This window comes from Condylura cristata, unplaced genomic scaffold (assembly GCF_000260355.1).
Source record: "Condylura cristata isolate star-nosed mole 26May11 unplaced genomic scaffold, ConCri1.0 scaffold00016, whole genome shotgun sequence".
NCBI lineage: Eukaryota > Metazoa > Chordata > Mammalia > Eulipotyphla > Talpidae > Condylura > Condylura cristata.
In genome coordinates this window covers 3,889,988-3,916,662 of record NW_004567117.1, presented here as the reverse complement: position 1 = coordinate 3,916,662, position 26,675 = coordinate 3,889,988, and the positions used below count along the sequence as shown (strand labels likewise).

The 26,675-nt window shown below is 41.6% G+C and overlaps 1 protein-coding gene across 1 annotated transcript in view; it reads left to right on the top strand.

Moving 5' to 3' along the window:
- RAB31 (RAB31, member RAS oncogene family) overlaps positions 1-26,675 on the top strand; it is a 130,893-nt gene that overhangs the window by 54,600 nt on the left and 49,618 nt on the right. Inside the window, exons 2-3 of the mRNA XM_004683738.2 lie at positions 2,758-2,837; positions 10,946-11,027. Of these exons, the coding sequence (XP_004683795.1) occupies positions 2,758-2,837; positions 10,946-11,027 (162 nt within the window). The remainder of the gene's footprint in view (positions 1-2,757; positions 2,838-10,945; positions 11,028-26,675) is intronic.

Here is a 26,675-nt window from a genome sequence, read left to right as displayed (position 1 = left end):
GAAAGTGTGTGTTTTCCCTCTCTTCAAGGATGAGGTAGGACAGCCACTCACTGCCTCATTGTTTAGTTTCTATGGGGTTGGGTGGACTGAGGAAGGCAGGGGTTTTAAAAGCAGCAGAGAGGAAAAGAGTTGAGCTGCGGTTAGGGGGACTGTGGGGTACATTAGCTAGAGCCCAGACAGAACACCGCTCAGAAAATAGCCACAGCATTGATTTGGAATCTTAGGAGCTGGCATTTTAATTCTGTAGTCACCTCTTTGAACTCTGCGCATCGATTTGCACACTGCAGATAAATGGTTTTGTGCATTTGTTTTATTATGGCAGTGAAGGCTGCTCTCACTGCATCTGAGGCTTTTTGAGAAAGTGTTTCTGATGAGGATCACAAGCCATGACCTCCAGCCCTTGCCCTAGGTTTGCTGGAATTATCCTCTACACATGTGTGAGAGGAGGCAAAATGATTCAAATTGCCAGTTGTTATTTCAAATATTACTTAGCTGTTACTGTCTAAAGAAAAACACATTTCTCTAAATTTCAACATTTTCTCTCTGACCTTTAGGTTTTTAAAATTATACCGTGTGGTGTGTGTGTGTGTGTGTGTGTGTGTGTGTGTGTGTGTGTGTGTGAGAGAGAGAGAGAGAGAGAGAGAGAGAGAGAGAGAGAGCGAGCGAGCGAGAGCTGAGGGTGATATACACATTTTATTTAACAAACATAATACACAGTGACTAGACAATCTGTGGTATATTCCTAGCAGAACTGAGAGTGTCTGTACCTGGATTACCACTTAGAAAGTACATAGAGAAAAGTCACACCTGTCTTATGGAGAACCATATCACTGTTTGTTCCTTCTTGGCTTAACCGCATCTTATTTCTTATTTCTCTGCCGTTGCCAAGCCTCTGTGTCTCCGTGGTGCTGTTGGTGCGTGGCAGCACATGCTGATGAGGACGTGTGTGTGCGTGTCTGTGCCCCAGGCATCTCCTTGCCTTACCACCTGTCAGCAGAGCAGCTGTTGGCAATGGAGGGCAACTGGTTTGTGTTACTTGGCCCTACTTTCTGGGCACTCTCTTGACTACACTGGAAATTTTAATTTCTGTCATTTTTTAATATCAGAAAATTTCATCTTATTCTTTGAATGATGTTTTAAAAGACATCCAGTCCTTTTTGCACAAGTATAATTACCGGGTATATCTTAGCTGAGAGGATATGTGCTAAAAGCTCTCTTTGCACGGGACTTGTCTGCTATTGCACACATGTCCTTTACTGGATCATGATCTGCAGGGATTTGTTGCTTGTCCAGAGGGGAATCCTTGCCTGCTCTGTTTGGCTCACACAGGACAGAGGAACAGCTTCATTTCATGGCCTCATGTCCAGCCTGACTGAAACAGAAACTAAACCTCCTGCCTCCTCCTGGAACGTGGAGGGTCTGTCTGTCCACTGGTTTGTGGCCTGGGCACCAAGGATTTATTTATTTTTATAGGATTTATTTTTTTGTTTATGTCCTATAAGATTTTATTTTATTTTCTAAGATGAATTTTTTTTTTTAGATAGCTTCTTGGTTTATAACATTAAATAAATTTTCTGGTGTATGATATGAATTAGCAGCATAGTATTACACTGTGATCACCACCCAAAGTCTAGTTTCTGTTCATCAGGAAAAAATCAGCCCTCTGTGTCCATTTCACCCCCCAGATGTGTGAATGAATATTTATATGTGTGCGTGTGTGTACATATATGTGTGTGTATAAGCACACACACCATGGAATACTATTCAGCTGTTTAGAAAAAGATGAAATCTTGCCATTTTTGACAATACAGATAGGTATTTTGAGGTTATTTTGCTCAATGAAATAAGTCAGGTGGAAAAGGACAGCCGCTGTGTGATTTCATTCATTTCATGTGGAATACATAAGAACAAAGTTGGCGGCATGTTTTTATGTGCAGTCTTTCACCTGATCCTGCTTTCAGCCTTATCCCCAGTCCCTGGTATTTTCTGGGCTTCTGGGGACATTGGCTCTCCTCCCTGAAGGCACTGGGGCTCAGCTGATTTTTCTCAGTGGCCACTTGGACATGTGTCCCTCTCTCTCTCCGACTTTGTTCTATCACTTGTCTGATGGTGATCTTTGCTCTCTTTCTCTCTCACCTTGTAACATTGTGTTTTTTCATTTCTTAAATGATTTGACAAAGCTTTTGGAAGGGGATGGATAGAAATGCACGTATTCCATTTCTAGTGTGCAATTGGACCTCTTTCCTATTCAGCTCTAAATAATTTTTTTTGACAGAGAAAGAGCTGAAATGAGACCTTTATACAATTAAGCAAAACTGGAGGTTATTATGCAGCCATCAGATTCTAAAGAGAATATTACAAGTGCAATAATTAGAATTCCTATTACAGGATGATCTCTGGAAAAACAGATTATGTAATTTTTGAGTGCTAAGGTTTTGAACAAAATCAGTTCTACTTCTACTAAAACAATGTATTGTGGTAATGTACTTAAATGCTTCCAAAATTTCCCAAATTCTGGAAATTCATATATTATGAGTATACCAGTTCTAGGTTATTTATGGTATACACATACGGCATATTTCTAAAACTTGTATTTGTCGTGTCTTTTCTTCTACAAAGACAAAACAATTTCATTATAAAAATACTCCCCCAATCTCCTCTACCAGAAATGAGCACTACTGTTCTCCAGTTCTGCATTTCTGTTAGGTCACAGTTAGCCCACTTGATCTTTATGTCTGTCTTCTCATTCTTTGCCAGGACACTGGGGTGGGGAAATCAAGCATCGTGTGTCGATTTGTCCAGGATCATTTTGACCACAACATCAGCCCGACCATTGGGTAAGTTCCTGTTTGCACTTCTCTTTAATGTTGCCATACCAAGCATTCTTTTTTCTTTTTTTTTTTTTTAAGATTTTATTTATTTATTTATGCATTAAGAACTGGGATGTAGGACAGAGGTGCAGGTCATGAGAGGATTCACCAGAGACAGAGTGGAAAGAGAACAGATGAATCTACTAAGACATATTGTTAAGGGGAACTTTGGGCAAGACAGGAGAGGTCTGCTGAGCCAGATGTGGGTTAGCTCGTGGGCAGGGATTGAACTCAGGCCATAGTGCTGGCGGCATGATAGCACTGAGACTTAACCCCTACACCACCAGAGAGGCCCTCCAAGCATTTTTTGCAGTCACTTTGTGCCTGAACCTTCAAGTAGTTACCATGCCAGCCAATGAGATCAATACTAACTGTAAAGACTATGACAGCAATTCAGGGACTTGCAAGCAGTGGGTCTGTCAATAATTATTTTCCTTGTCAGTGGTCCTTGTACCTGAATCTATCTCCTAATCTCCAACAACATTATTCTGCAAATCATGCCAGCTCTATTTCCAGATGGAAGATGAGACACATGTCAGTTCCCCAAGGGCTCTGCTTTACCTGCCTACTAGGGAGCCTGGGAAGCTGTCCACTCACCCAGCCGGGCTCACAGTCTGTGGGGCAGATTGATTTTCCTTCCCCTGGATTAATCCAGTGTCAGCACTTCCTTTCTTGTGCTGGGAGGGAAAGTGGACTCTTCAGTTCTGAGATCTTGACCTTGGAATGTGGAAGCATTTTCCAATTCCATTTTCTCCGTTCTTATGGATTCTTGGCAAGATGTACTGCAACTATGTGGTTTTGCAGGTGCTTGTTTTTTCACTCTCTGAGAACTGGGCATCACTTCTTTTTCTCCCTGAAGAAACTATCTCCTTCAAGGGAAACAATGCATTTATATAGTCTGGGAACATTGTAGAGTTGATGAAACATGGTGGTGTATCTGCAAGTGGAGAAAATTCTCTCCACAGGGTATAAGTCAGGAGCAATTGATTGGTAGCATAATTTAAAAAATCCACCACATACTCTAATGAAAAGTGACTTAAAAGGAGCATGTTTACAAAAATATGTGTCAAGAACTGTGACAAACAAACAGGTTATCTGCCCAAATTCCCTGGATGCAGGCAGATCCCATGTCTAGGGAAGAGATAAGGGGAAGAGCAGAGGTTGAAGTGTTGCCATTTTGCATTGGTTCCCTGAGCCCAGGTTTCCGCTATGATGATAAGAGCCAGATGATAATGCAGTGGGTTGTGTGACAAGAGAATCTGGAATTAGGAACCCATGAAGAAGTATATCTGTGGGAACTTCTGTAGATTGGAGCAATCTTACAGGGGAAATCTTTTCCTCTACACTTTTCTTCTTAAATTTCCACTTTCTGTTTCTTAATGATAAAAAGCAAAACCAGTAAGTGTGATTAACTTTGAAATGTGGATCTAGAAATGGAGGAAAATATTTCACTGTTTTTTGTTTTATTTTTTCTAAAGATTTATTTATTTATACAGAACCGGGGTACATACCAGAGATGCGGAGGGTGAGAGGATTCACCAGAGACAGAGTGGGGAGCAGAACAGGCAGATCGACGAAGTACACTGCTGAGGGGAGCAGCGGGCGGGTCAGGAGAGGTCTGCAGCGCCATGTGGATCTCCTCCGGGGCAGGCGGGGATCGAACTCATGTGGAAGTGGCTTAAGCTTCTTAGTGCAGTGCTTTAACCCGCTGCACCACCAGGGAGGGCCCTTCACTGTCTGCTTTTTAAATTTAAAAGTTTTTCTTTTATATAACAACTCAGTATTCATTTTGTAATGATTTTGTCTCTAAATGAAAGCCCATGCATGCTTTCACTACAAATTATTATAAATGCATAAACGTGTCAAGCATAATAAGCATCCTTTTGTGTGTATGTGTTATGATCTTTTCATTCAACATTATATTGTGAATTCACTGCCACTAAAGGTTCTTTAAAAACAGATACTTTAATTACTAGATTTTTCCATTTAAAATTAGATTGTTTAATTTTTTTAATTTTAGAAATAAAGGTATAACTGATGTATATTTTGGGCACAAATATTTGCATGTACATTTAATTAAGCTAAATCTTACTAAGGGAGTAATTTAGTCAAAGAAGTATATACTTTAGATTCTTGATAGATTCTGCCAAACTGTTTTTCAGAAAGGTTGTCCTGATTTTTCTTTATATCACCAGCTTTAGGTGTCATTTAAAAAAGACTACATATATGGCTTTAAATTCTTCTAAACTTTGAATTTTTCTTAAAATTTCTTGCTATAGATGATTTTAATTGATTGTAACATTAAATTCTGTTCTGTTCTGCTTTCTGTCCACTTCATTGCTCCCTTTTCTTGTGAAGTCAACATTAAACTTCTCTGTTTTTGTAGATTGCCTTTTCCTGTTATGTTTTAATCCCCCAATTTTAAAATTGTTCAAAATGTCTTCTCTTCTGGGATTTTGAGAAAATGTTTCCAAAAGCCAGTTTCAGAAAAATAAAGCTAGCAATAGGCCCTGCCTGCTGGTGCAGTGGGTAAAAGCACAGCACTGGCAAGCTAAAGCCACTTCCGCATGAGTTCGATTCCTGCCTGCCCGGGAGGTGACCACATGGCGCGCAGACCTCTCCTGATCCTCCCACTGCTTCCCTCAGCAGTGTGCTTCGTCGATCCGCCTGTTTTGCTCCCCACTCTGTCCCTGGTGAAGCCTCTCACCGCCCCAATCTTCTGGCCTGTACCCCAGTTCTGTACGCACTAATAAATAAATCTTTGAAAAAAAAAAAAAGCTAGCAATAACATATAGATTTCTTGGAAGATGGCATAAATGGAATCTTTTCAAGAAGGTTGAGTGCTTGTCCCTCAGGCTGTAGATTTGGGAGATGAGAATCAGGGTTACAGATGGGTTTTGTTTAGGATGCACAGTCCTTAAAAATTTTGAAGCCAATAATGCATAACCAGGAGATTTTTATGTAATACACTTGCATTTTGGCTTCTCATACAAAGGTCAGGGGAGTTTGGAGACTGGGCCACACACCCACACTGCAGAAGCTGGCAGCCCCTGAGGTCGGTGCTCCCGGCGGTGGTAGCTCTGCCCCCCACGTCACTCTCTCTACTCTTATTATCACCTGACTCACTTCACTCACTTCTGTGACCTTCCTAGTCCCACAAACATTCCAGCTACTGTCCCTGGTCCAAGAGCCTTTTTCACAGTAACCTGCTGGCCTTAAGCGTTAGCGTAGGTGGGTGACTTGTTTAAACACACACAGCCAGTGAGCAGCACTCTTATGACTCATACAAGAGAGTCCTCCCTCAAAGTCCAATCCTGTTCATGCTGCCATTGGGAAAAGGCCATAGGCTGTAAATGTCATTGTTCCCATATGGAAAGACTTGACTCTTATCAACCCCTGTGACTCACACTGAAAACATTTTGGCACTGGTTTATAAGCAGATTGTATCGACATCTTGAACATATGTATGAGTCTACCTTCCTTTTTTGACATTTACAAGGAAATTATGCTTTACTTCTCTGCTAAATTTTGGTTCACACAGATTATGAGGTCTGTTCAGAATTGCCATTGCTACCCTTACCACTACTCTAGAAGGTAATCAATCTCTAAAGAGGAAAAGATGCCTGAGGTTAAGACTATGATCTGACAGAGACTATAAAAAGAACCTAAGTGATCAAAGGGCAATGATTATCAGTCTTCATTTCAAATATTGGTAGTCTTTCTCCTAGTGACATAAAGTCAGGAACAGAGAAGGGTGTATGTGCAAACCTAAGTGCATGTTTGTGACATGCATATGAGTGAGCATATGCGTGTGTGTATGTATGACTTATATGTACATAATTGTATTTCTGTGATTACGGGAATGGTTCCTTATGGACTTATGTATCGAGTGTCATTTTCTCCTTTGTCCCTGCAGTAGTCCTTTAGAGTATGCAGGGCAAGTTTTGGTTCCATTTCATAGATGAAGAAACAGAGATGCCTTCTGAGTACTGATTCCATTCAGCTTGGCGGTGAGACCTCTGCATTCTATCCCTGACTTTGCCCCTAGACTTTTTGACCAGGGACAGGGCAGTCTTTTGGAATTCAGAACTACCCCCACCCCCAATTGTAAAGTGAAGGGTTTGGCGTGGATATTTTATGGTTTTTCCTACTCTAAAAATCTATGATTTTAAGAATTTTAAAAAAGACTTATTTATTTATGCATACAGAACTGGGGTACAAGCCAGAGGTGCAGGTGTGGCGAGAGGATTCACCAGAGACAGGGTAGTGGGTAGCAGAACAGGCAGGCTGATGAAGTACACTGCTGAGGGGAGCAGCTCGTGAGACAGGAGAGGTCTGCCACGCCATGTGGTCACCTGCTGGGTGGGGATAGAACTCGCTCTGCTGTGGCCTGCTTGGCAGTGCTGTGCTTTAACCCCCTGCGCCACTAGGGAGGGCTGATTTAAAAAAAATTTTTTTAAAGATTTATTTATTTATGCATACAGAACTGGGGTATAGGCCAGAGGTTCAGGAGCAGTGAGAAGATTCACCAGAGACAGAGTGGGGAGCAGAATAGGCTGTCTGACGAAGTACACTGCTGAGGGGAGCAGCGGGCCTGTCAGGAGAGGTCTGCTGAGCCATGTGGTCACCTCCGGGGCAGTTGGGGATCGAACTCATGCTGAAGTGGCGTTAGCTTCTTAGTGCTGTGCTTTAACCCGCTGCACCACCAGGGAGGGCCCAATTTTAAGATTTTTTTAAAGGCATCGACTTAGTTTTCTAAGTCTTGAGAACTTTTTTAAGGGCAGGGTTAATGTATTTTTTACCATGGTGCCTAGAATGTATTGAGGAATGAATAAAAATAAAACAAAATAAAATATAAAGCCAAACTATTCATATAGCAGTCTACATAAAGTTTTAAATGATGTTTATGAAAACACTCATAGCAGGAGCATAAGGGACCAGAAAAATAAAATCAATAAAGTAAAAACGAAAACAATGAACAACTATAAACCAGAGACATTTTATGGGAGGTGAAAGGTGATTGTGATCAAAACTGGGGTGGGAAGAGTGCACGGGACTATGGTGATGGCACACTGGTGAATTGGTGGTGGGAAGTCCATGAGGATTACAACTGAGATGAAAAAATGCACAAAATGAAGAATGATATAAAAAATAATAAATATGTATTATACATGTTTGAAAAAAAATAAAGAACAAAGGTTAAGGAGAAAAATATTCAAAATATATTATTACAAAAGATTAGTATAAAGTACTCAATATGTGAATAGGAAAAGAATAAGCCTCTCAATTAAAAATTGGGCAGTGTTCACGTACTTTAAGATTTATAAAACAATAATATAAATGAAGACTGAAAACTAAAATATGAATAAACTTATATAAGTATATTAAAAACAAGAATGATATTCATTTTCTGCCTGTCTCACTGGAAGGGATTTGAAAGACTAGGCTAGTGTTGATTGGGAACAAGGCGGTCTTATCACTGATACATGTAGGTTGGGCTTGTAGGTTGGTACAATGTACACCTTGGCAAGTAGGATTATAGTTGTCCAAAGACACATAAATTTAGATACAAAAATATTCATTTAGTCATCATCTTAATAGTGAAAAATAGGTAACAAAATGTTGGCCATTGTGGTAGTGAATAAATCCACAACATTGTGTAACTGTCAATCATTTTCAAAGTGATATTGGTCTATATTCCCAGAAATAAAAAGGTGTCCATAATTTATTATGTGAAAGAAATAGAAAATTTGTGTAGGGCATCATCCTGGAGGTAAAAGTTGTCTAAAAGTAATTTGGGGCCCTCCCTGGTGGCGCAGTGGGTTAAAGCACAGCACTAAGAAGCTAAAGCCACTTCCCCATGAGTTCGATTCCCGCCTGCCCCGGAGGTGACCACATGGCGTGGCAGACCTCTCCTGGCCCACTCCTGCTCCCCTCAGCAGTGTACTTCATCGATCTGCCTGTTCTGCTCCCAACTCTGTGGTGAAGCCTCTCGCCGCCCCTGAAACTCTGGCCTGTACCCAGTTCTGTATGCACAAATAAATAAATCTTAAAAAAAGTAATTTGGAAGAATATGTAACAAATTACTAGCAGTGACTAGTGAATTACAATTGATTTTTATTTTGTTCTTTGATAAATTTTTTTTTTGCTTTTATTATAGCAAAGTAATGAAGGTATTTCAACTTTGGGAATATATCTTCCCTTATAGGTAGTGTGGTATATACTTTATTATTTTTTAAAGATTTATTTATTTGTGCATACAGAACTGGGGTACAGGCCAGAGGCTCAGGGGCGGCGAGAGTCTTCACCAGAGACAGAGTGGGAAGCAGAACAGACAGATTGATGAAGTACACTGCTGAGGGGAGCAGCGGGCTGGTCAGGAGAGGTCTGCCACGCCATGTGGTCACCTCCAGGGCAGGCGGGAATCGAACTCATGCGGAAGTGGCTTTAGCTTCTTAGTGCAGTGCTTTAACCCGCTGTGCCACCAGGGAGGGCCAGTATATTTTAAATACTGTTCAAGAAATAAAAAGTCATGGGACAGATGTAGTTTTGATAATGGTGGGTCTGTCTTCCAAAAAATCACTAACCTATCTGATGAAGTTGTAGGTTGGTAATCAGACCAGTTAGCCTTTGGGGTGTTGTATGTATGTGTGGGGGTAATGTGGGGGCTGTAGGGGAACATACTTTCCTACTTGGGACTACTATAGTCTGCCTCTTCACCTTGGAGGCAAGTGGTAGAAACTGAGGAAATGTTAATGGGGTGAATACAGAGTGAGCTGAATTCTGTATAGGGCTGGGTACGCTGGCAAGGCCGTCGAAAAGTGAGACCAGACATCCTTACACTTAATGAGAACATCAATATTGTACCTACAAAATTAATTTTGGTTCAGTGATAAATTGACATATAGCTTAAACCCTTTGCCTTAAAACATTGCTTCCTAAGCCAAAATCTAGTCAAGTTCATATAGAGCAATCATTTATCTCTTTGCTCATTATTAATCTAGTTTCTAGAACAATTTTCCTGCCTTTTGTTTTGCATGCTTTTCATGGACTTATTTGAAGCATGAAGGCTATTATCTTGCAGAATGTTCCAGATTCTAGATTTGCCTGACTAAACTTCCTCATGATTACATTGAGATTAAATATTCTTGGCGTGAATATTTATTATCATGAATGCTGCAGAGCTGATACATGTACCTATTTTCCCATCGCATCAGGATACTTGGTTTGGTTGTCCCATTACTAGGGATTTTTTGCTATTTTTTTTTAGTGAAGAGGAAACATCATCTCAGAAATGATGTCAAGGATGTTTCACATTCCTCATACTGGATTTTTCCATCCCTCATGACCACAATGAAAAAGTTCATTAAAAGCATTTCAAAATGGTGGCTGAAAAAAAAAAAAAGGCATTTCAAATATGCTCCTCTAAGTCTGTGAAAATTTGCTTTAATTACTATGTTAAATGTAATTTCTTTTTTGGAAATAGTAAAGCCTTTATTTTTAAAAATATATATTCCTATTAATAAAAAAAAGCATTTCATATATGCAAACAAGAAAATATTTGTTAAGCTTCCAACCTTTATCCCTGCATTTATGAGGCAAATTTGTGGGAATTAAATCTGTTAGTCCATTAGACGCTTCTAACGTTGTCTATACAGGTGAATATATAATGCAGTTTTCTGATTGTGTCACTGCAAGGCTACACCTGTAACTTAACCAAATACGGGGTGTCCTTTTCACTCTTAATTGTTGTAAAAATCAGTTTTTACTATCAAAGGTTTTATTTCCTCCCCTGAGATTTTGGGACCTATTATTTTGGAACCCACTGAAACTAAGCTGTTTTGGAAACACATTTTCTGAATGTCGTCTTGGCCTCACTTTCTGCCCCCTCAGTCTTTAGTCAGACTTATAGAAGTGCAGACCCTTCTCTTTGGGTGAAAGGACAGTAATCCTCCTTCTGTCCTCTTAGTGGCCTGGAAGGAGTCCTGCTGAACTAAGTCATTGTTTGAAGCAGGAATCTTTGTGAAGATGTTGGGGTAACTGGTAATAATGGAAATGTTGGTTCTTTTTTTCAGGGCCTCTTTCATGACCAAAACTGTGCCTTGTGGAAATGAACTTCATAAGTTCCTCATCTGGGACACTGCTGGTCAGGAACGGGTAAGAATATTTGGTTGCTGGCTTTCTAGGGAAAATATGTGATTGGCTTCTGAAGATTTATTTGTAGTTGGCAAGACTCTGTTTGCAGGAAACCCAGCCTGAAATGATTTAGGCAAAAAATGAAATGCACTCCAGCTATGAGAAAAATGTAGGGGATGTCTTTCTTAAGGATTAAAGCTCATGTCCTCCAAATGTATCCTCGAACACGCTCATTGCTCTTAAATTATTTTTTCTTTGCTTGTACCTTGAGACTGGCTTCATTTTTTTAGCAGACCTAACCTCCCTCCTGTTGTGGGGAGAAATGAGGGTGAGACCAGAAGCACAGGGGTGAAAGAATTCACCAGAAACAGAGAACAGAAAAGGGGGGATTTATTGAAGTACACTGCCGAGAGCAGCAGCAGGCGAGACAGGAGAGGTCTGCTTGAAGAAGGTTTGAGGGCTCCCTTTTACTACCTGTTTTGCAGGCTTTTCCCAATGGGGGTGTTGGTTTGGGCCGGTGACTGATGGGGTGGGGTGTATGGTCTTGGGCACTGGCCTTTGACACAGAATGTGTCCTGGCTCTGCTTCCACATTTCGGATCAAAGTGATCAGTATCAGGGCCTGGTTTCCACAGCAACCTTATTAATTCCCTTTTTCTATTGAGCCTCCCAAACCTTCCTGCTGGGGAAGGGGTGAGGGCTTAGATTTTTAACCTTATTGATACCCTTACACTTTCTTTAGTCAGGTGAGGCAAGGAAGACCCCATAAGCAGTTACAGGCCTACATTTTGATGCCAGAGTAACCCTATGAAGGAGAGTATGTCTTATCCAGGAGTTGCGCCCCACAGTCTTAGTGCCTGTGGGTTTTCATTGGCATGATCTGGGTCACATATTCATCATTCTTCAAATCTATGCTGTATGCTGTTAGGGAATTTGGCACTCCTACTGGTAGGACCACGTAACACACTTACTCTTGGGGCAGTGGCTGTGATGCCCCACCTAAACCATTGACTGGAAGTCAGGCAGTCTTAGATGCCCAAAGAAAATCTGGTTTTCCTACTGTAAAATGGGAGGGACAGGCATTTGGGTTGTCTTTTATTCTAAATTCTTTTTTATGGGAAAATATTTATGGAAATTATTTAGAAGGATGTGCCTTTAGGTATTAAAAAGTGAGACAGTGATTATCAGCAGAATGTATAACAGGGTAGGTGTGTAACTGAAACATACAAGGCAGGGGGCAGAGAGAAGGATGGAACGGCCACCCACTTGCCCAGGCTCTGAGACCAGAGACGCACCAAAAAGCTCCAAAAGGCCAAAAATCAAAACCAAGGGCTATAGCAATACAATACCCACACAGTAGGGGCCTACAGGCTATAGCCAAACAGAGGATAGTGCCTGATAAGAGGCCAGGTCACTGTCTGGTTCTCACCTGTGCACACAATTGCAAGAGACCTTAGGCTCCAGGAACAACCACAATGAGGTTTAATTTATAAACAGGGGAAACAAAGAGCTTACTATATCCACAAGTGGCTGGCTTTCTCACCCAGATAGTATCAGTGATGGTCGCCACTGGTCACCAGGAGTGCTGGTCAGCACTGGCCATTAGTGATGGTCACTATTGGTCTCTCAGAGGAGGTGTCAGAGACACCCAGTGTAAACAGCTCTTTGTGAGTTGTTGGGCTATACCAACAACAAAAAGCTCTCTGAGACACTAGACCCAGGGCCTTTGGTGCTCCTTTCAGGCAATGTCAGAGACAGGTCTGGAGGCCTAGTCTTTGCAAAGGTCTCTGGCTTCTCTTCCCTCCTCATAGGTTGGCTGCTGAGTGCTTCTTTTCCTCTTTCTTTTTCAGAGACCAGGAATGGAGTCTTCCCCTTCTTTCTTGTTCCTTTGGAGGCCAGAATGGTCTTTTTTTAAGGGACTGGCATTGTATCTCCTTTTCTGGGGCTGGCATGGTCTCTCTTGTTCATCTTCCTGAACTAGTATATTCTCTTCTCTTCGGGGGATAGTCCTTCATAGCTCTCTCCAACCCTGACATACAGCCTCTTTCAGGGTGCCCCACCCACAATGGCTTGATTGGACCATTGTTCAGTCTGTGGCTGATTGGACCATTTAGCACCAATCAGCTAATAGCTTGCACCTGATTGGTCCATTCCATGATTCACTGTTATATAAAAGGGCTCTGAGGCACAACTGCCACATCTGACAAAATGGCAGTTACTGGGCTCTGAGGAGCAACTGCCACAACTGACTTATGGTAGAGCAGTTTGGTGAAAGAATACCACTGATACTGCTTACTCCCACTGCTGAGGCTGCTGGGTTCGGATAACAATAAGTAGAGTGTATGTTATAAAGTCAAAAGGGATGATCATAATAAATGATGCACAGAAATGTCTTTTCTTAGGCAAGAACTTTCAAACTGATCAAAGCTTCATCAGAACCAGTAGTGGTGGAATAATATTGACTGAACTTATCTTTGATCCAAGCTCACATATCACCTTTTTGCCTAGCCCCATTTTAAAATGTAAGCACTTCCTCCTTTCTGCTACTTTACTCCACTCCATTTTCCTCTTTTTTTAGAAGGTGATTATGTAGCTCTTATCACCTTCTAATATCCTGCTTAAATCACCTACTGATCTGTTTATTTCCTCTCTCTTTAAAAGAATGAGAATCCAGGTTTGTGATAATCATTGTCATTATCTACTACAAACTGGTCAAGTATGTGCTGATAGGATTTTTATTTTATATAAATCCCCCAACTTTTAAAACTAAAGCTCTAGCATTTGTAGATTAAGACATTCTTCAAGACCTTTTTTTAAACAAGGACAAGTCTTCTGTCCTACAAATGCTAACCTCATTAGAATGTCTTCAATTTTGCTGCTAAATTGAGAGCACAGTGGTGCACACGTGACGTGGCTGCCTGGAGCACCTCTTGAACTCTTAGTTTAAGTGTGCCTGCTGACTCCTGAAATGAGATGCTTGATTCAAGAAAAAAATGTTCACTTAGGGATGTCCTCTTTACACATTTGTGTGCTCTCTGCAGTTGGTAGGCTAACTTATTTTTGTTGTTTTGGATTATTTTTCCTTTCAGATTTTATTTAAACTTAACTGAAGAGAACATCTTGCTCCTTTTTTATTTTCATTTGTGAAATACAGTTGACTCTTAAACAACATGGAAGCTAAGAGACACAAACATCTGTGTATAACTCGAGACTCACATAATTCAATACAGTAGTCCCTTGATATCCACCGGAGATTGGTTTCAGGGTGCCTTTATCAAAATCCTGCCATCCTCAAGTTCTCTGGAGTCAGCCTTTCATACCTGAGTGCCACCTGCATCCCTTTTGATTGAATCTGTTTGAGTTCCTGTTGGTGAATTTGGAATCGTTGGACATGGAGGGTCAGTTGTACTTTTTGAAAACAAATTTTGTGTTTAAGTAGGTTCAGGCAGTTCAAACCCATGTTATTCGAAGGTCAATTGTAGTTTTTAGTGAGGATGATATGTGTGTTTTACAAATAGAGTTAGCAGCAATATGCTGGTCCTGGCCTAGTGGCCTGAGGCCTTCCTGCATTGCATGCACAGAGGCCTGTGCTTTGACTCAGTCCTCACATTACTCTGAGGTAGGGACTATTTTTATCCCCATTTGTGGGTGAGCTCACTAAGGCACAGAGAGATTCATATAACACCCTCAAGATGACACAACTAATACAGTGTAAATTTGAGTCCAGCAATTTGTGTGCTGAGCTTTTAAATTTTGCTCTAATAAAAAAAAGCACATAGACCCTCCCTGGTGGCGCAGCGGGTTAAAGCACTGCACTGAGAAGCTGAAGCCACTTCTGCATGAGTTCGATTCCCGCTTGCCCCTGAGGTGACCACATGGTGTGGCAGACCTCTCCTGACCCATCCACTGCTCCCCTCAGCAGTGTACTTCGTTGATCTGCCTGTTCTGCTCCCCACTCTGTCTCTGGTGAAGTCGTTCGCCACCCCTGAGTCTCTGGCCTGTACCCCAGTTCTGTATGCACAAAATAAATAAATCTTTAAAAAAAAAAAAGCACATAAAAATCATACAGTTGAAAGTAAAATTATCCCAAATCCTAATACCCAGATATTTTCACTCTTGGCATTAGATGACCCTTCCTCAGATACCTCACCATGTGCTGATAATTTCATGTCAGTGAATCATGACTCTCTATAACCTGATATTTTCAGTTGGTAATACAGTATTCCTAAGGGGAGATTTTTGTGTGATCTGAGTAGAGCATCTGACATTTACTTATGTATTTTAATATAATATTCAAGGACTAGTACTTTTGATGATATTTGGTACTCTAAAATGATTATTGAAGCTTGGCTCACTTAGTGTCTCAGAGCAAAATAGCAACAGCATGTTTCTCAGATGACTGTATTTCTAATTATTTTAATTGCTTATCCAAAATAGAATGACTAGTGGTTATAGATATCTGTGACTATTTGTTTTGTCTACTTTTAAAAACATTACTATTAAACGGAAATGGCACGGCTCCATAGTAGATCATTATGCTTCAGGGAAGCTATTAAACGGAAATGGCACGGCTCCATAGTAGATCATTATGCTTCAGGGAAGGATTGAGTTTTAGATAGTAATTGCAGGTGAGTGCTTTCTATAATCGATGTGAGTGAAGATGTCTGAGCAGTGTCTGTAGGGCCTTTGTGGTCATCCGATCTCTGCCCTCGAAGGCCTGGTTTAGCTATGGTCATGCTGTCCTTGTCTGGTGTCCCGGGAGCAGTCTCCCATCTCTCCAGCGATGGCAATTTTTCAGTCATTTTGGCAGCTTGTTGCTGGACTTAATCGTGCTTGTAATGACGTTGCCTAATGTGTGAGCTAAAAATAAATTCCCTGCTGTTGCTTGTGCCTATTGCTATTTGTTCTGTCTCATTAATTGTTGGCATCCATTGCATTTTATCATCTCTCCTTATCTTTGTAGAAATCTGCTTGTGTTCTCCTTGGTTTTCGTAATTTTAAACAAAATCTCTTCAGATTTATGAGTTGACAATATAAAGAAGATTTCTGTTACTTTAAGGGAGGCTAATGCTCATCTCAGTGATTTGCATAAGTCAATTACTCAATATTTGTTTCTTTGTGGATTGATGGAACTAAAGTTCTGCCTGGTACACAGCATTCCAGTTAATGCTCACTTACTATCCAATACTAATTCTGCATTATAGTTGGGGCCAACATTCTTACACTTGAAAAATTGCACTTCTCTATGAATGTCAGAGTCCTCCCTCCTCCCTCTCTTTGATGAAGAGAGCATTCATTCTGGGTACACTGACATTCTTAATACTGCTTGTCTTTTGACAACAGATCACAGCATCTTATGATTCTTTCATGGCAAGTGGTAATCTATAGAGTGCTTCTGTTTAAAAAAAAAAAGCTTCTTAAAAGTTACCATTTCCAATTAATTGGTGGGTATAATTTGATAGAAGCCTCACATTTTCAAAATTTCTGCATTCAGCTTGTTGCTACCTAGAGGAGCACTGAGGAAGGAAGCATGCCTGTAGAGGTCCCGTGTGACAGCAGCATTTTAGAGAATTTTTCCTGTCTTCTTCTGCCAGGATGCTGTACTGCTTTCTGCTTCCTGCTTCCTGCTGTGAGAAGAATGCAGCAGTAGATGAATTTTAAGTTAAATACTCCTTAAACCTTTAAATCATAGCTACTAGGCAGCTATCTTAAATTACAACTACTTATAAACTGCCTTTCATTTCAGGACATTATTTGTAGATGGAAATGCAGCCTTTATTCTGCATTATTCTGAACAAAGTGTTAAATCTTTTTAATGTTTAAATGTGTTCCCTGTACTAAATTTTTATAAAACCAAAACAAGATAGAATGCGTGAAGTTATCACTTGCAGTTTACCAAATGATTATTGTGCAATTTGACATCATTTTTTTTATAAGAAATATCTTCTAGTATTATTTGTAACCGTTAGGTTTTTCCAGCAATATTTCTAACCTAGAGTGAAACTTTGTTCTTCTGATGCATGCTGCTAAAAATAGCGTAATAACATTCAGAAACTGATTCAAAAGACTTACTTTTGAGTCTGTCCATTTCTAGTTACTTAACCTTTTCCCCCCAATTGTAAGAGATTTCAAACATTCCAGAGAAGCACAAAACATAATGGTAAACATCTACAGTTGTCCCCATCCAGGGGTGTTTAATCTTTATTCCTTGTGTCAAAATTTGTCCTTGACTCTGGATCCTTGAAGAAGGCAGAGTCAGGCCTTGACTCCCAGGCACCGACAGTTGAGGATTGTGATCGTGAAATCTGGGCACCTGTGCCGTGCTGCACTTCTGCTTGCTCCCCTACTTTGGCTTAACTTTGCAAAAGCCTTCTAGTCCCAGAACGTGAAAGCCTAGGAGACTGAGGAGCACATGCTGGCAGGAGGCCGGCAGGCAGTGAGCAAAGCTGTGGCCTACAGGCTGGGATCAGTGGGCCCTGAAGAAAGAAAAGAGAACTGAAGACCACAAATATGAGGTCAAACCCAAACTGTACAGATTCAAAGAAACCCTTTTTTTCTCTCTCTTTCTTCCAGAACCAGAGTTGATGGTCAAGAAAGTGGTTCACTATTTGTAGGCCATTACTAAAGTCAGGGAAATTTGACCTTTGGAAGTCCTTGAAGAATGCCGTCTTTACAAGCGCAGAATGAGCAGCTCTTTGTTTTCCTTTCCTATGCTTGCCCTGCAGCCCCTGGAAGCACAGGCCCAGCTGCGGGAGCACGGCACCAAATAACACACTCCCAGAATAGGCTTCTAATCTGCTTTTGGAGGGGCTGCTTGATCCTAATGCACTTTCTCCCCCAATCCCTCAGAGAACTATTCTCATAGAAATTTCTCTAGTGGGAGAACATAGAGTACTTACACGATACTGCTTCTCCCTCCCTTCATGGAACAGTGTTTTCAATGAGGATAAGATGAAATCCTGGTAAAGGATTTCCTCTCCATCTCCCCAAATGCTACCGCCGTAGGAAAAACTGAATGAAGAAGGTGGTAAGGAGACAGATTGTAAGTATGATGTGTTCTGTGAAAAATGAGATCAGCAGCTAGCTAGCCCTATAGTGATTATACCTCATCATCCATCTCCTTTTAGAAGAAGCCCCAGGAATCACCTCTATTAAAAAGTGCTGCAGCTAAGAGGTTCAGTCATCTTAAAATTGGTGATAGGAACCACTGAATTGGCGGTGTTTGAGGAGGAGCTGTCTGATGGCAGCAGTGTGGGCAGGACAGCAGCTACTTCTGCTCACTAATCTGGTTCCTAGGGTCCTGCTGTTTGGGGGTGTTGGTGACATTTGGGGTATTGGGAGTATGGCTGCAGAATTATTTTCTTCAGGGGAAGAAGCCACTGACAGGAGAGAAAGAGGAAGGACATGTCCATATAATAAGTCCTTAGGGTAGAACAGTAAACATTTCTTCCCTCAGCCAGCGGGGTGGGAAAGCCAGCAATGTTGGGGACAGAATGGGGAGAGAGAGTCAGAACAGCTGAGGGAAAACCTCAACCGTGACAAGTTAAAAAGTTAAAAAGCAGGATGAGCATCTGCTGCTTGAAAGTTAGTCCAACCTTTGCCCCTTCTGCATTCTCTCTACCACACAGGCCCCTCTGTTTTTCTTTGTCTCCCTGTGACTGTCTCGCTAGTCCTCTCCCCCATGAGTTTCCTGGGCTCCTTGCACTGTCCCCCTCCCTTTCAGGGAAGGCATGTTCTACGGGTGGTAACTTATACATGAAGATTCTGCACACGTCAGGTAATGACATTTTACTGATCTGTGCTTTAGTCTGGAGTGCCCTGAGTAACCTCTAATTACGAGGCATTGTCTGGGCCAATTTCCATTTTGCCGACTCTCAGAGGATATGTGGTGAACATTGCAGGCAGCCGTGCTGGAGACAGACGTTCTCGGGGCCTGGGGCTGCTTTTATTAAGAGGCTAAGAAGCACTTAACCTGGTTGTGTTTTTTCCCTTCTCCTCCCTCTTCCTCTTGAGCTGTAACTTCCTAAGTGGCTAAAAGACAGTGACGGAGAACTTGACCTCTATGAATGTCATTCTTGATGAAGAAATAAGGCACGTGAATTAGGCATAGTAACAAAAAAGCATGCTCTCTTGTGCTACGGACGTGTCTGAACAGGACAGCAGGGGTCTCAGAACACAGACCTCTGTAGACACAAGGCTAGAGTAGCACTTTGAAGATGGCCTTACTCTTCCCTTCACTCCAAGAAAAATGTGGGCTCTTTGGGAGCAGAGTCTTCTTGTCACTTTGTTTTTTCTTTTTGTTTCCTGTGACTGCTGTAACATCACAAATTGATAACTCAAAACAACTTTACCCTCTCACAGTCTTGAAGGACAGAAGGCCTAACTGGGCCTCACTGGTTAATGCCCACATGGAGCAGGACTGTGGTCCTTTGGAGGTTTTAGGGCAAAGTCTGCTCTCTTGCTTTTTTCAGAGACTGTCCACATTCATTGACTTGTCACCTCTCCCTTCATCTCAAGGTCAGCAACAGAATCTCTTCAGATACTTCTGACTCTCTAGCCTCCCTTTCCCATTTGTAAGGGTCCTTGAGATGACATTGGCTCAACTGGATAATCCAGGATAATCTTCCATCTCAAGGTCAACTGGTTAGCAATCCCTGTTCCCCTCTGTCATATACCGTAATGTCTTCACAAGTTACAGGGAGTAGGATGTGAACATCTTTAGACATCATTCTGCCTACCAACTCCTGCTTCCCCCATTGCTTAGTGCATCATATACTGATGTTGAATAAGTACTTGTTAAATGAACAAATCAATTTAGTGTAAGCCAGGATCTTTAGTATATCACTTAAGTAATTTCATTTCAGAGAAGCAGTTTAGGACTGACTGGAAAAAGCATGGGATTTGAACTCAGAAAATCTATATTCATGGTCTTTTTCTACCATTGAAAAGCTATGTGCCTTTGGGCAATTTAGTTAACCATTTTGAGCCTTGGTTTTCTTAATTTAGTTAACCATTTTGAGCCTTGGTTTTCTAATCTGTGAAATGGAAATGATCTTTTGTAGTCCACCTGCCTTCACAGGGTTATTGATTCATCACATAAGTAGTTCTTATTTGTTGAGTCCCTGCTTCAGCCCAAATAGGGCACCCAGGGAAGGATTCTTTGAAGAGGTGGCAATGGAGAAAAGGGGCGAAGATGAAGAAAGGCGCTTGAACAGGGCAGCCTGGGATCCTGTGATAAGCAACTTGCTACATTTCTTGGACTGTAACTCATGTCATGTCTGACCTTGAAAAGTTAGTTAACTCACCCAGCACAAGCTGAAAATATTTAAGTCAATGACTTCTTTGAAGAGGTGCTCAACCTTTGGATGTAGATCTGCTGAGCCACATACTGGTACAATAAACCTGCTTCTTGTTAGCCTTGGTGTGTGGTTTCCTTAATGCCTCATAACAAATACAGTGAGGGATTGAGCCTCGTCTGGTAGAGCGGCATCCCTGGCTGGGGAGAGGCCTTGTGTCTGCAAGTTCAAGAACAGTAAGGAAGCCAGGGGCTGGAGGCAAGCAGCAGGTTGCCCAGGGCCTGGTGACTCAGCCTCAGACACTGGAGTACATTGGATTTTATGCTTAGGAAGTTAGAAGGATCGTAAGAAGAAAGTGGTGCAGTTTGACTTTAAAAATCACTATGATTTTCAGTTAACTTGATGTCTACTCTTCGCCTCAGAAGACTACAGTGGTTGGTGGGGAGAAGGTAGAAACACACCAGGGATCTTGAAGTGATCGGATAAGAGCTGGGAAGTTCATCCTTATGTGTTCTCTTGGGTATAGCCTTGCAAATTTCTAAAAAAGTCACAAACAAGCTTGATTGTATATGCAAATAAGTATCAGAACTCAACAGTTAAAAACAGGATTCTCCGGCTCTTGGGTTGTTGGTATAGAGGGCACTGCAGTACCTAAATGCTGAGATGGAAACTTGGGACAAGTTAAGGGAAGATGACCTCGGGAGTTAAGGGAGGAGGGACCGGGCGGTCCCTGGGTTGGGTCTGCGGGCTCTGGTGGCCTTCTGCATTTAGAGAAAAAGCTTAGTCCTGGGCCTCTGGTGTTTTGGGGCAAATGAAGGCACACACTTGCAAGTGCATTTCATGTGATTCTGTGCCCTTTCTAGCAAGGTGCTGTCACGACCTGAGAGGCCTCCTCAACAGCCTGTCAACAGGGTGGACTTTTCCCGGGTGGCCGGGCTGTGGGAACAGTGGGTGGTCCGTGTGTTGGGCAAATGGCCTGCCATCATTCCTGCCACAGGTGCCTCCCTGGAAGTCTTTGCCCGTTGTCCCGTCTAGCGGGAAGCCTAGCTCCAATACGAGACTTTCACTTTGAGCTTCAGAGCTGAGGACAGGAGGGGCTAATGCATCCTGAGCACAGTGGAGAGGGAGAGACTGAGACTGACTGACCTTTAGGACATTTTCTGCAACAAGCTCTGTAGGATAGGTGGGATAGGTGGGGTGTAGTTCTGGACTTTTAGGAAATTCCATTTGCTTGCCAACAGACAGGAATAAAAGCAGGGATCCACCTACTCTCAATACTATTTTGTTGGAAGATGTCTGGATTTTCTTAGAATCATTTGCTGTTGCAGAAGGCTTGCCCTGCACCTTGTCAAACAGGAGTCAGACACAGGGCAAGTCCCCTCCAGCACCATCTTCTACCTGTTCCCTTTGTTTCTTCCCCTGTTCCCTAAATGCTGGGGATGATCCTGACTTTAATTGACATAGTAAAAGAAAAAAAGAAAGAAAAGGTGAAAAAGATCCTCTCTCAATGTAAAAGTAATAGATTAACATTAAAAAAAAAAAGCTTAGTAATATTTAACAAGTAGTGGTCTGCCTGTAATGGCATTATTCAGAAATAACCACTTCAGTAGTTGGTTATATAGTCTCTCAGCCCATTTTCTCTGCAGCTTTACTTGCTATTGGGTTTTAAGATATCTGACTGTGTGTGTTCAATAGGCCCTCTGCTTTTCTGTGGGAAGAGAGAGCCTGTGCAAAAAAATCAGAAACATTCTTTTGAATGGCACAGAAAGAACATACAGTCATGGTTTTTCCATTCAACTTTTGCCAGCTGAGAATGTTTGGAATGTCAGGCATTTTCCTCTACCACTTCCCTCAAATTGTTTGAATCCTGACAGACAGTATGTTTGGCTTCTGCCCTTGACTGTCCCTGGCTGCAGCATTCTGTGGGAGGGTGGGAATTTCTGATTGTGTGCTGGCATCGAAGTCGGGTGCAGACCAGCCTTGGCTCCCAGGCTGCACCTAGGCGACTCACCAGGGACAGAGCATTCTCTGAAAAGTCGTAATCCATGACCATTCCTTGCAAGTTTCAGGACCTGGTGCCAGAGCCTCTGGCTTGGATAAGTTTCCTCTGGGGAAAGCAGAGCCCAGCAGGAGCCTGTCCTTGTTTGGAAACAGCGTGTATTTTCCACCACTGTTCATTCTGGACTTGTAGCTTTCGCTGCAGTGGAAATCGTGATGCCACAAACCTGCATTTAAGGAATTTTGCCTGAGGCAGACTGGGTGGTCTGAGGATTAGGAGATTTCCTGGAAAGCTTCCCGTGTGTGCTGGTGTTGTCTGTGTGTGAGTAGGCACACGTGGCATGGCATGGGTAGAAGGGAGGTTTGTGCTGCTGGTAAGGTGTTCAGAAGAATCAGGAGCAGGGCAGGGGAAGGAGGTACCATCCAGAGCCTCTTTGGCCTTGAGTAGTTATCACCACCTACCCCACCTCCACCACCTATCCCACCTCCATCCCTAACAAGGTCACAGTACAGTCAGCCACAGGTTTCTAGAGGCCCTTGTATCTAGACCTCTTTCACTGTGCCCTTCAGATGGATTCACTAGGTCCCACTTGCTAATAAATACTGATGAAAATGGCAAAAAATGCTAATGAAAGTGGTAAAAAAAAATCAGAAAATTTGAGTTAAATCCAAAACGCATAGGTTTCTTTACTTCAAAAATTCCAGAGCCTTTATAGGTAATATTTGATGAGCCTCCAAGGGAGCAGTATTATGTATTATGTGTAGTGTTTCTCAAACTTATTTGGCTAAGAAGCCTGTTTTCTAGAATGCAGAAAACCCTGGCTGTCAGGCTTTTTGTGTCATTTTGTTACAGGGCAACCCCATGTCAAATGCGTTGCCTGACCGTGGGTCCTTGCTCTTGTGTTTAAAAGAGACTTATAAATAAGACTCAACTGCAGGCACACACAAAGAGGTTAACAAAAAGTTTATTTATAACAGAAGGGGAAATGAAGACATGAATAATTCAGGGAGAAAGAAAGGGAGATAAATTGGTGAATGTGTCCTACCAGTTCCACTCTGAATTGGAACCCCAACAGCATGCTGAGAGCTGGCAAAAAGCCAAGGACCCCCAACCCCCCAAAAGGCCCAGGTGTCCTATTACATACCAAATGTGGCTGCTTCATTCCACCCTCAGGTCCCAGCATCCTCCCTTCTGTAGGGATGACATGGGATTCGCAGTCCCTGGTGTCTTGGATCTCTTTGGCCTGGAGGGGTGGGGGGTGTCCATAAAACCTATTTGTGTAGTTTGTTTAGGACAGTCTGCCCCCCCCAACAATTTCCTATTTTTCAGACACTTGAATTTAATAGTCATTATATGGTTAAACGAAAAAGTATTAAATGTACCCAAATGTAATTTTCAAATAATCTTTCAAGGTTTCCAATCTCTGATGGTTAGATATTAAGCTTACTTCCCATTTTTTAAAATTTCTGATAATTCTAAAACAAATTCTGGTTACTTAGTGATCATTTATGATTATATTCTTAAAAAATGGAACTGAGTCAAAATATATGAACATTTTCAAGACTGTAGAAACGCATTGTTCAACTGTTTTTTAGAAATGTATGCCTCCTTATCCTTTTACCAGTTGCTGGAACAAGGAACAGGATGTAGTATCCATTGTGAAAATTGAGAAATCGAAGAAGCTCTAAAGAGGCCATTCCCCTCCCATTCCTCCTGTAGATATTTAGCAATTAAAAAACAGTCTCACACATTGCAGACATCATCAGCCACTGCTTTTGAGGAACAAATTAAATTGGCTTTTCACAATCCCCCGCTATTCTTCTAAATGATTAAATGTTACCCTACCTGAACGCTTTCGTTTGGTATTCTAGATATTCCCTATCTAGGGAAGAAGGGACTTTGAATTGGCATCTGTTGTGCTACTTTTCAAATAACCTTTCGAGATGATTTTCTTTTTAAAGAATTTTTTATTTTTGCATACAGAACTGGGGTACAGGCCAGAGTTGCAGGGGCAGTGAGAGGATTTGCCAGAGACAGAGTGGAGAGCCGAACAGGCAGAATGATGAAGCACACTGCTGAGGGGAGTGGTAGGAAAGACAGGCGACGTCTGCTGCGCCATGCGGGTCATCTCCGGGGTGGGGATCTAACTCTTACTGAAGTGGCTGCTGCTAGCTTCACAGTGCTTTGCTTTAACCCATTGCCCCAAGTGAGTTTTTAAAAAGTTTTATCAACCTCCTTTGATTGTGAACTTTGTTTCTAGAAGAATCTTTTATGTGAGCATTTCATCAGTCTTATTTCCGATGCAACGGAAATTGAATGATGTCATGTTGAGCTTTGAGAATGATTGTGCTGCTTTTGTTTTATATTTGTATGGAAGAAAATTATAGACATCACAGGCTAGATGTGATTTATCTTTTTGTCTTCCACAGTATTATCCTTTGGTCAGTGCATTATTGGGCTTTGGAACTGAGACATGAATCTTTAACTCATTAAAACCCCCAAGTCCCCAATAATAAAGTTGTTTAAGTGGCTTTACCAGTAAATTTATTTCAAAATGGTTCCATTTGGAAGCAGGAAAGAACAATGCATTACATACAAGACCTAGTCAATAATTCATGAGACCTGCACACCAGTCACCATTGCTGATTCAGTGCCTGGTGTTATAGCTAAAGTGAACTCTGTCTTAGAGGATGTTCACAATTTTTCTTCTCTGTGTTTGTGTTCAAGAGTATTCTTGATTTTTGAGCTATAAACTTTGTATCTATTTGGTATGTTTAATTGGACAATTGAACAAAGTAAGACATTTTATATAATAGGATTAAAAGGACATTGTATATGTGTTCCCTACCTTTAGCAAAGTAGAAAGGTTTCAAAAATATATTACTCTCACTTTGGACAAGAATTTTGTTTCTGTGAGTGGAATGGATTGCCAAAGGCTGGATTAAGATTTATTGATGCCTAACAGTTACAGCAGAGTGTTCAGCAGTCAAAGAATATGGAGAGGCTTGCATGGGAAATGGCCTGTAGCTGGCCAGTGAGTCCTGGCCAGTGGCCATCGCTCTTCAGCTGTGAACTGAGTTCATCCAAACTCCTTCCAGTATGTTGTCTTTTCTGAAAACTATAGAGGTGCCGGGGTTAGTTCTTTTCAAGGTGAAATTAGAAGAGAGTAGTAGCCTGCTTCCCTTCTTCACTCACACACACCGATATGTGTGTGGGTGTGGGTGTGGGTATGTTGGCATTACTCAGTGTAATGAAAGGGAAAGATAGGGAACTGACATGATTCAGATTTCCAAATAAGATCATTGCCATTTGGTGAATATTTATTCAGTGATAAATGTTGTGTGGGAAATAAAAATGAATGAATGGTGGTTTTGTTGTTTGCCAGAAAAACTTCAGGATTCATCCTTTCTGCCATCCCTTCTTCTTCCTCTGCCCTTCCCCAATAGAAGTGTCAGCTTTTTCTTAAATTTAAAAAACATTTTATTTAAAAATCATAAATAGTAATACTGTATAGACATGTAAGTTGAATAAACTCCTGGAAATCCCACCATAAGCATTTTGAGAAACATCATACAGGCACACACCCAATAGAATTTTACCTTAAATTCTATTTGGCTATATACATATGTTGCCTTGTGACTTTTTATTTAACAATATATCAAGAATATCTTCACTATAAATAAAAATCCTCACCGTCATTTTTGTGGTTATGGAATCTTCTATTATATACATATATCATTAAAAAATTCTCTATGGTGAACCTGTAAGTTGTTTTCAAGCCCATTTGCTCCCATATACAACATGGGGGAGGGTGAGTATCTTTGTGTGATGATCACTTCAGTATGTGTTGGTGAGAGCGGAATTGTGGGGTCAAATGGTATACACATTTCAACTTTTGCTAGGACTGTCCATTAGTGACTTGGAAAAGACTTTTTTTTTTTTAAAGATGTATTTATTTATTCATACATAACTGAAGTACAAGCCAAGAGATGCAGGGACGATGAGAGGCTTCACCACAGACAGAGTAAGGAGCAGAACAGGCAGATCCACAAATTACACTGCTGAGGGGAGCAGCAGGCGGTAAAGAGAGGTCTGCCTGCCATGTGGATCACCTGGGGGTGGGGGCTGGGGATTGAACTCTTGCTGAAGTGGCTGCGGCCAGCCTAACCAGTCCTAACTCATTGTGCCACCAGGGAGGGCCAGAGAGGGCCCTGAAAGAAGGACTTTTTTTTTTTTTTTTAAATAAATAAAGATTGGCCCTCCCTGGTGGCGCAGCGTGTTAAAGCACAGCACTAAGAAGCTTAAGCCAGTTCCGCATGAGTTCGATTCCCGCCTTCCCCAGAGGAGATCCACATGGCGTGGCAGACCTCTCCTG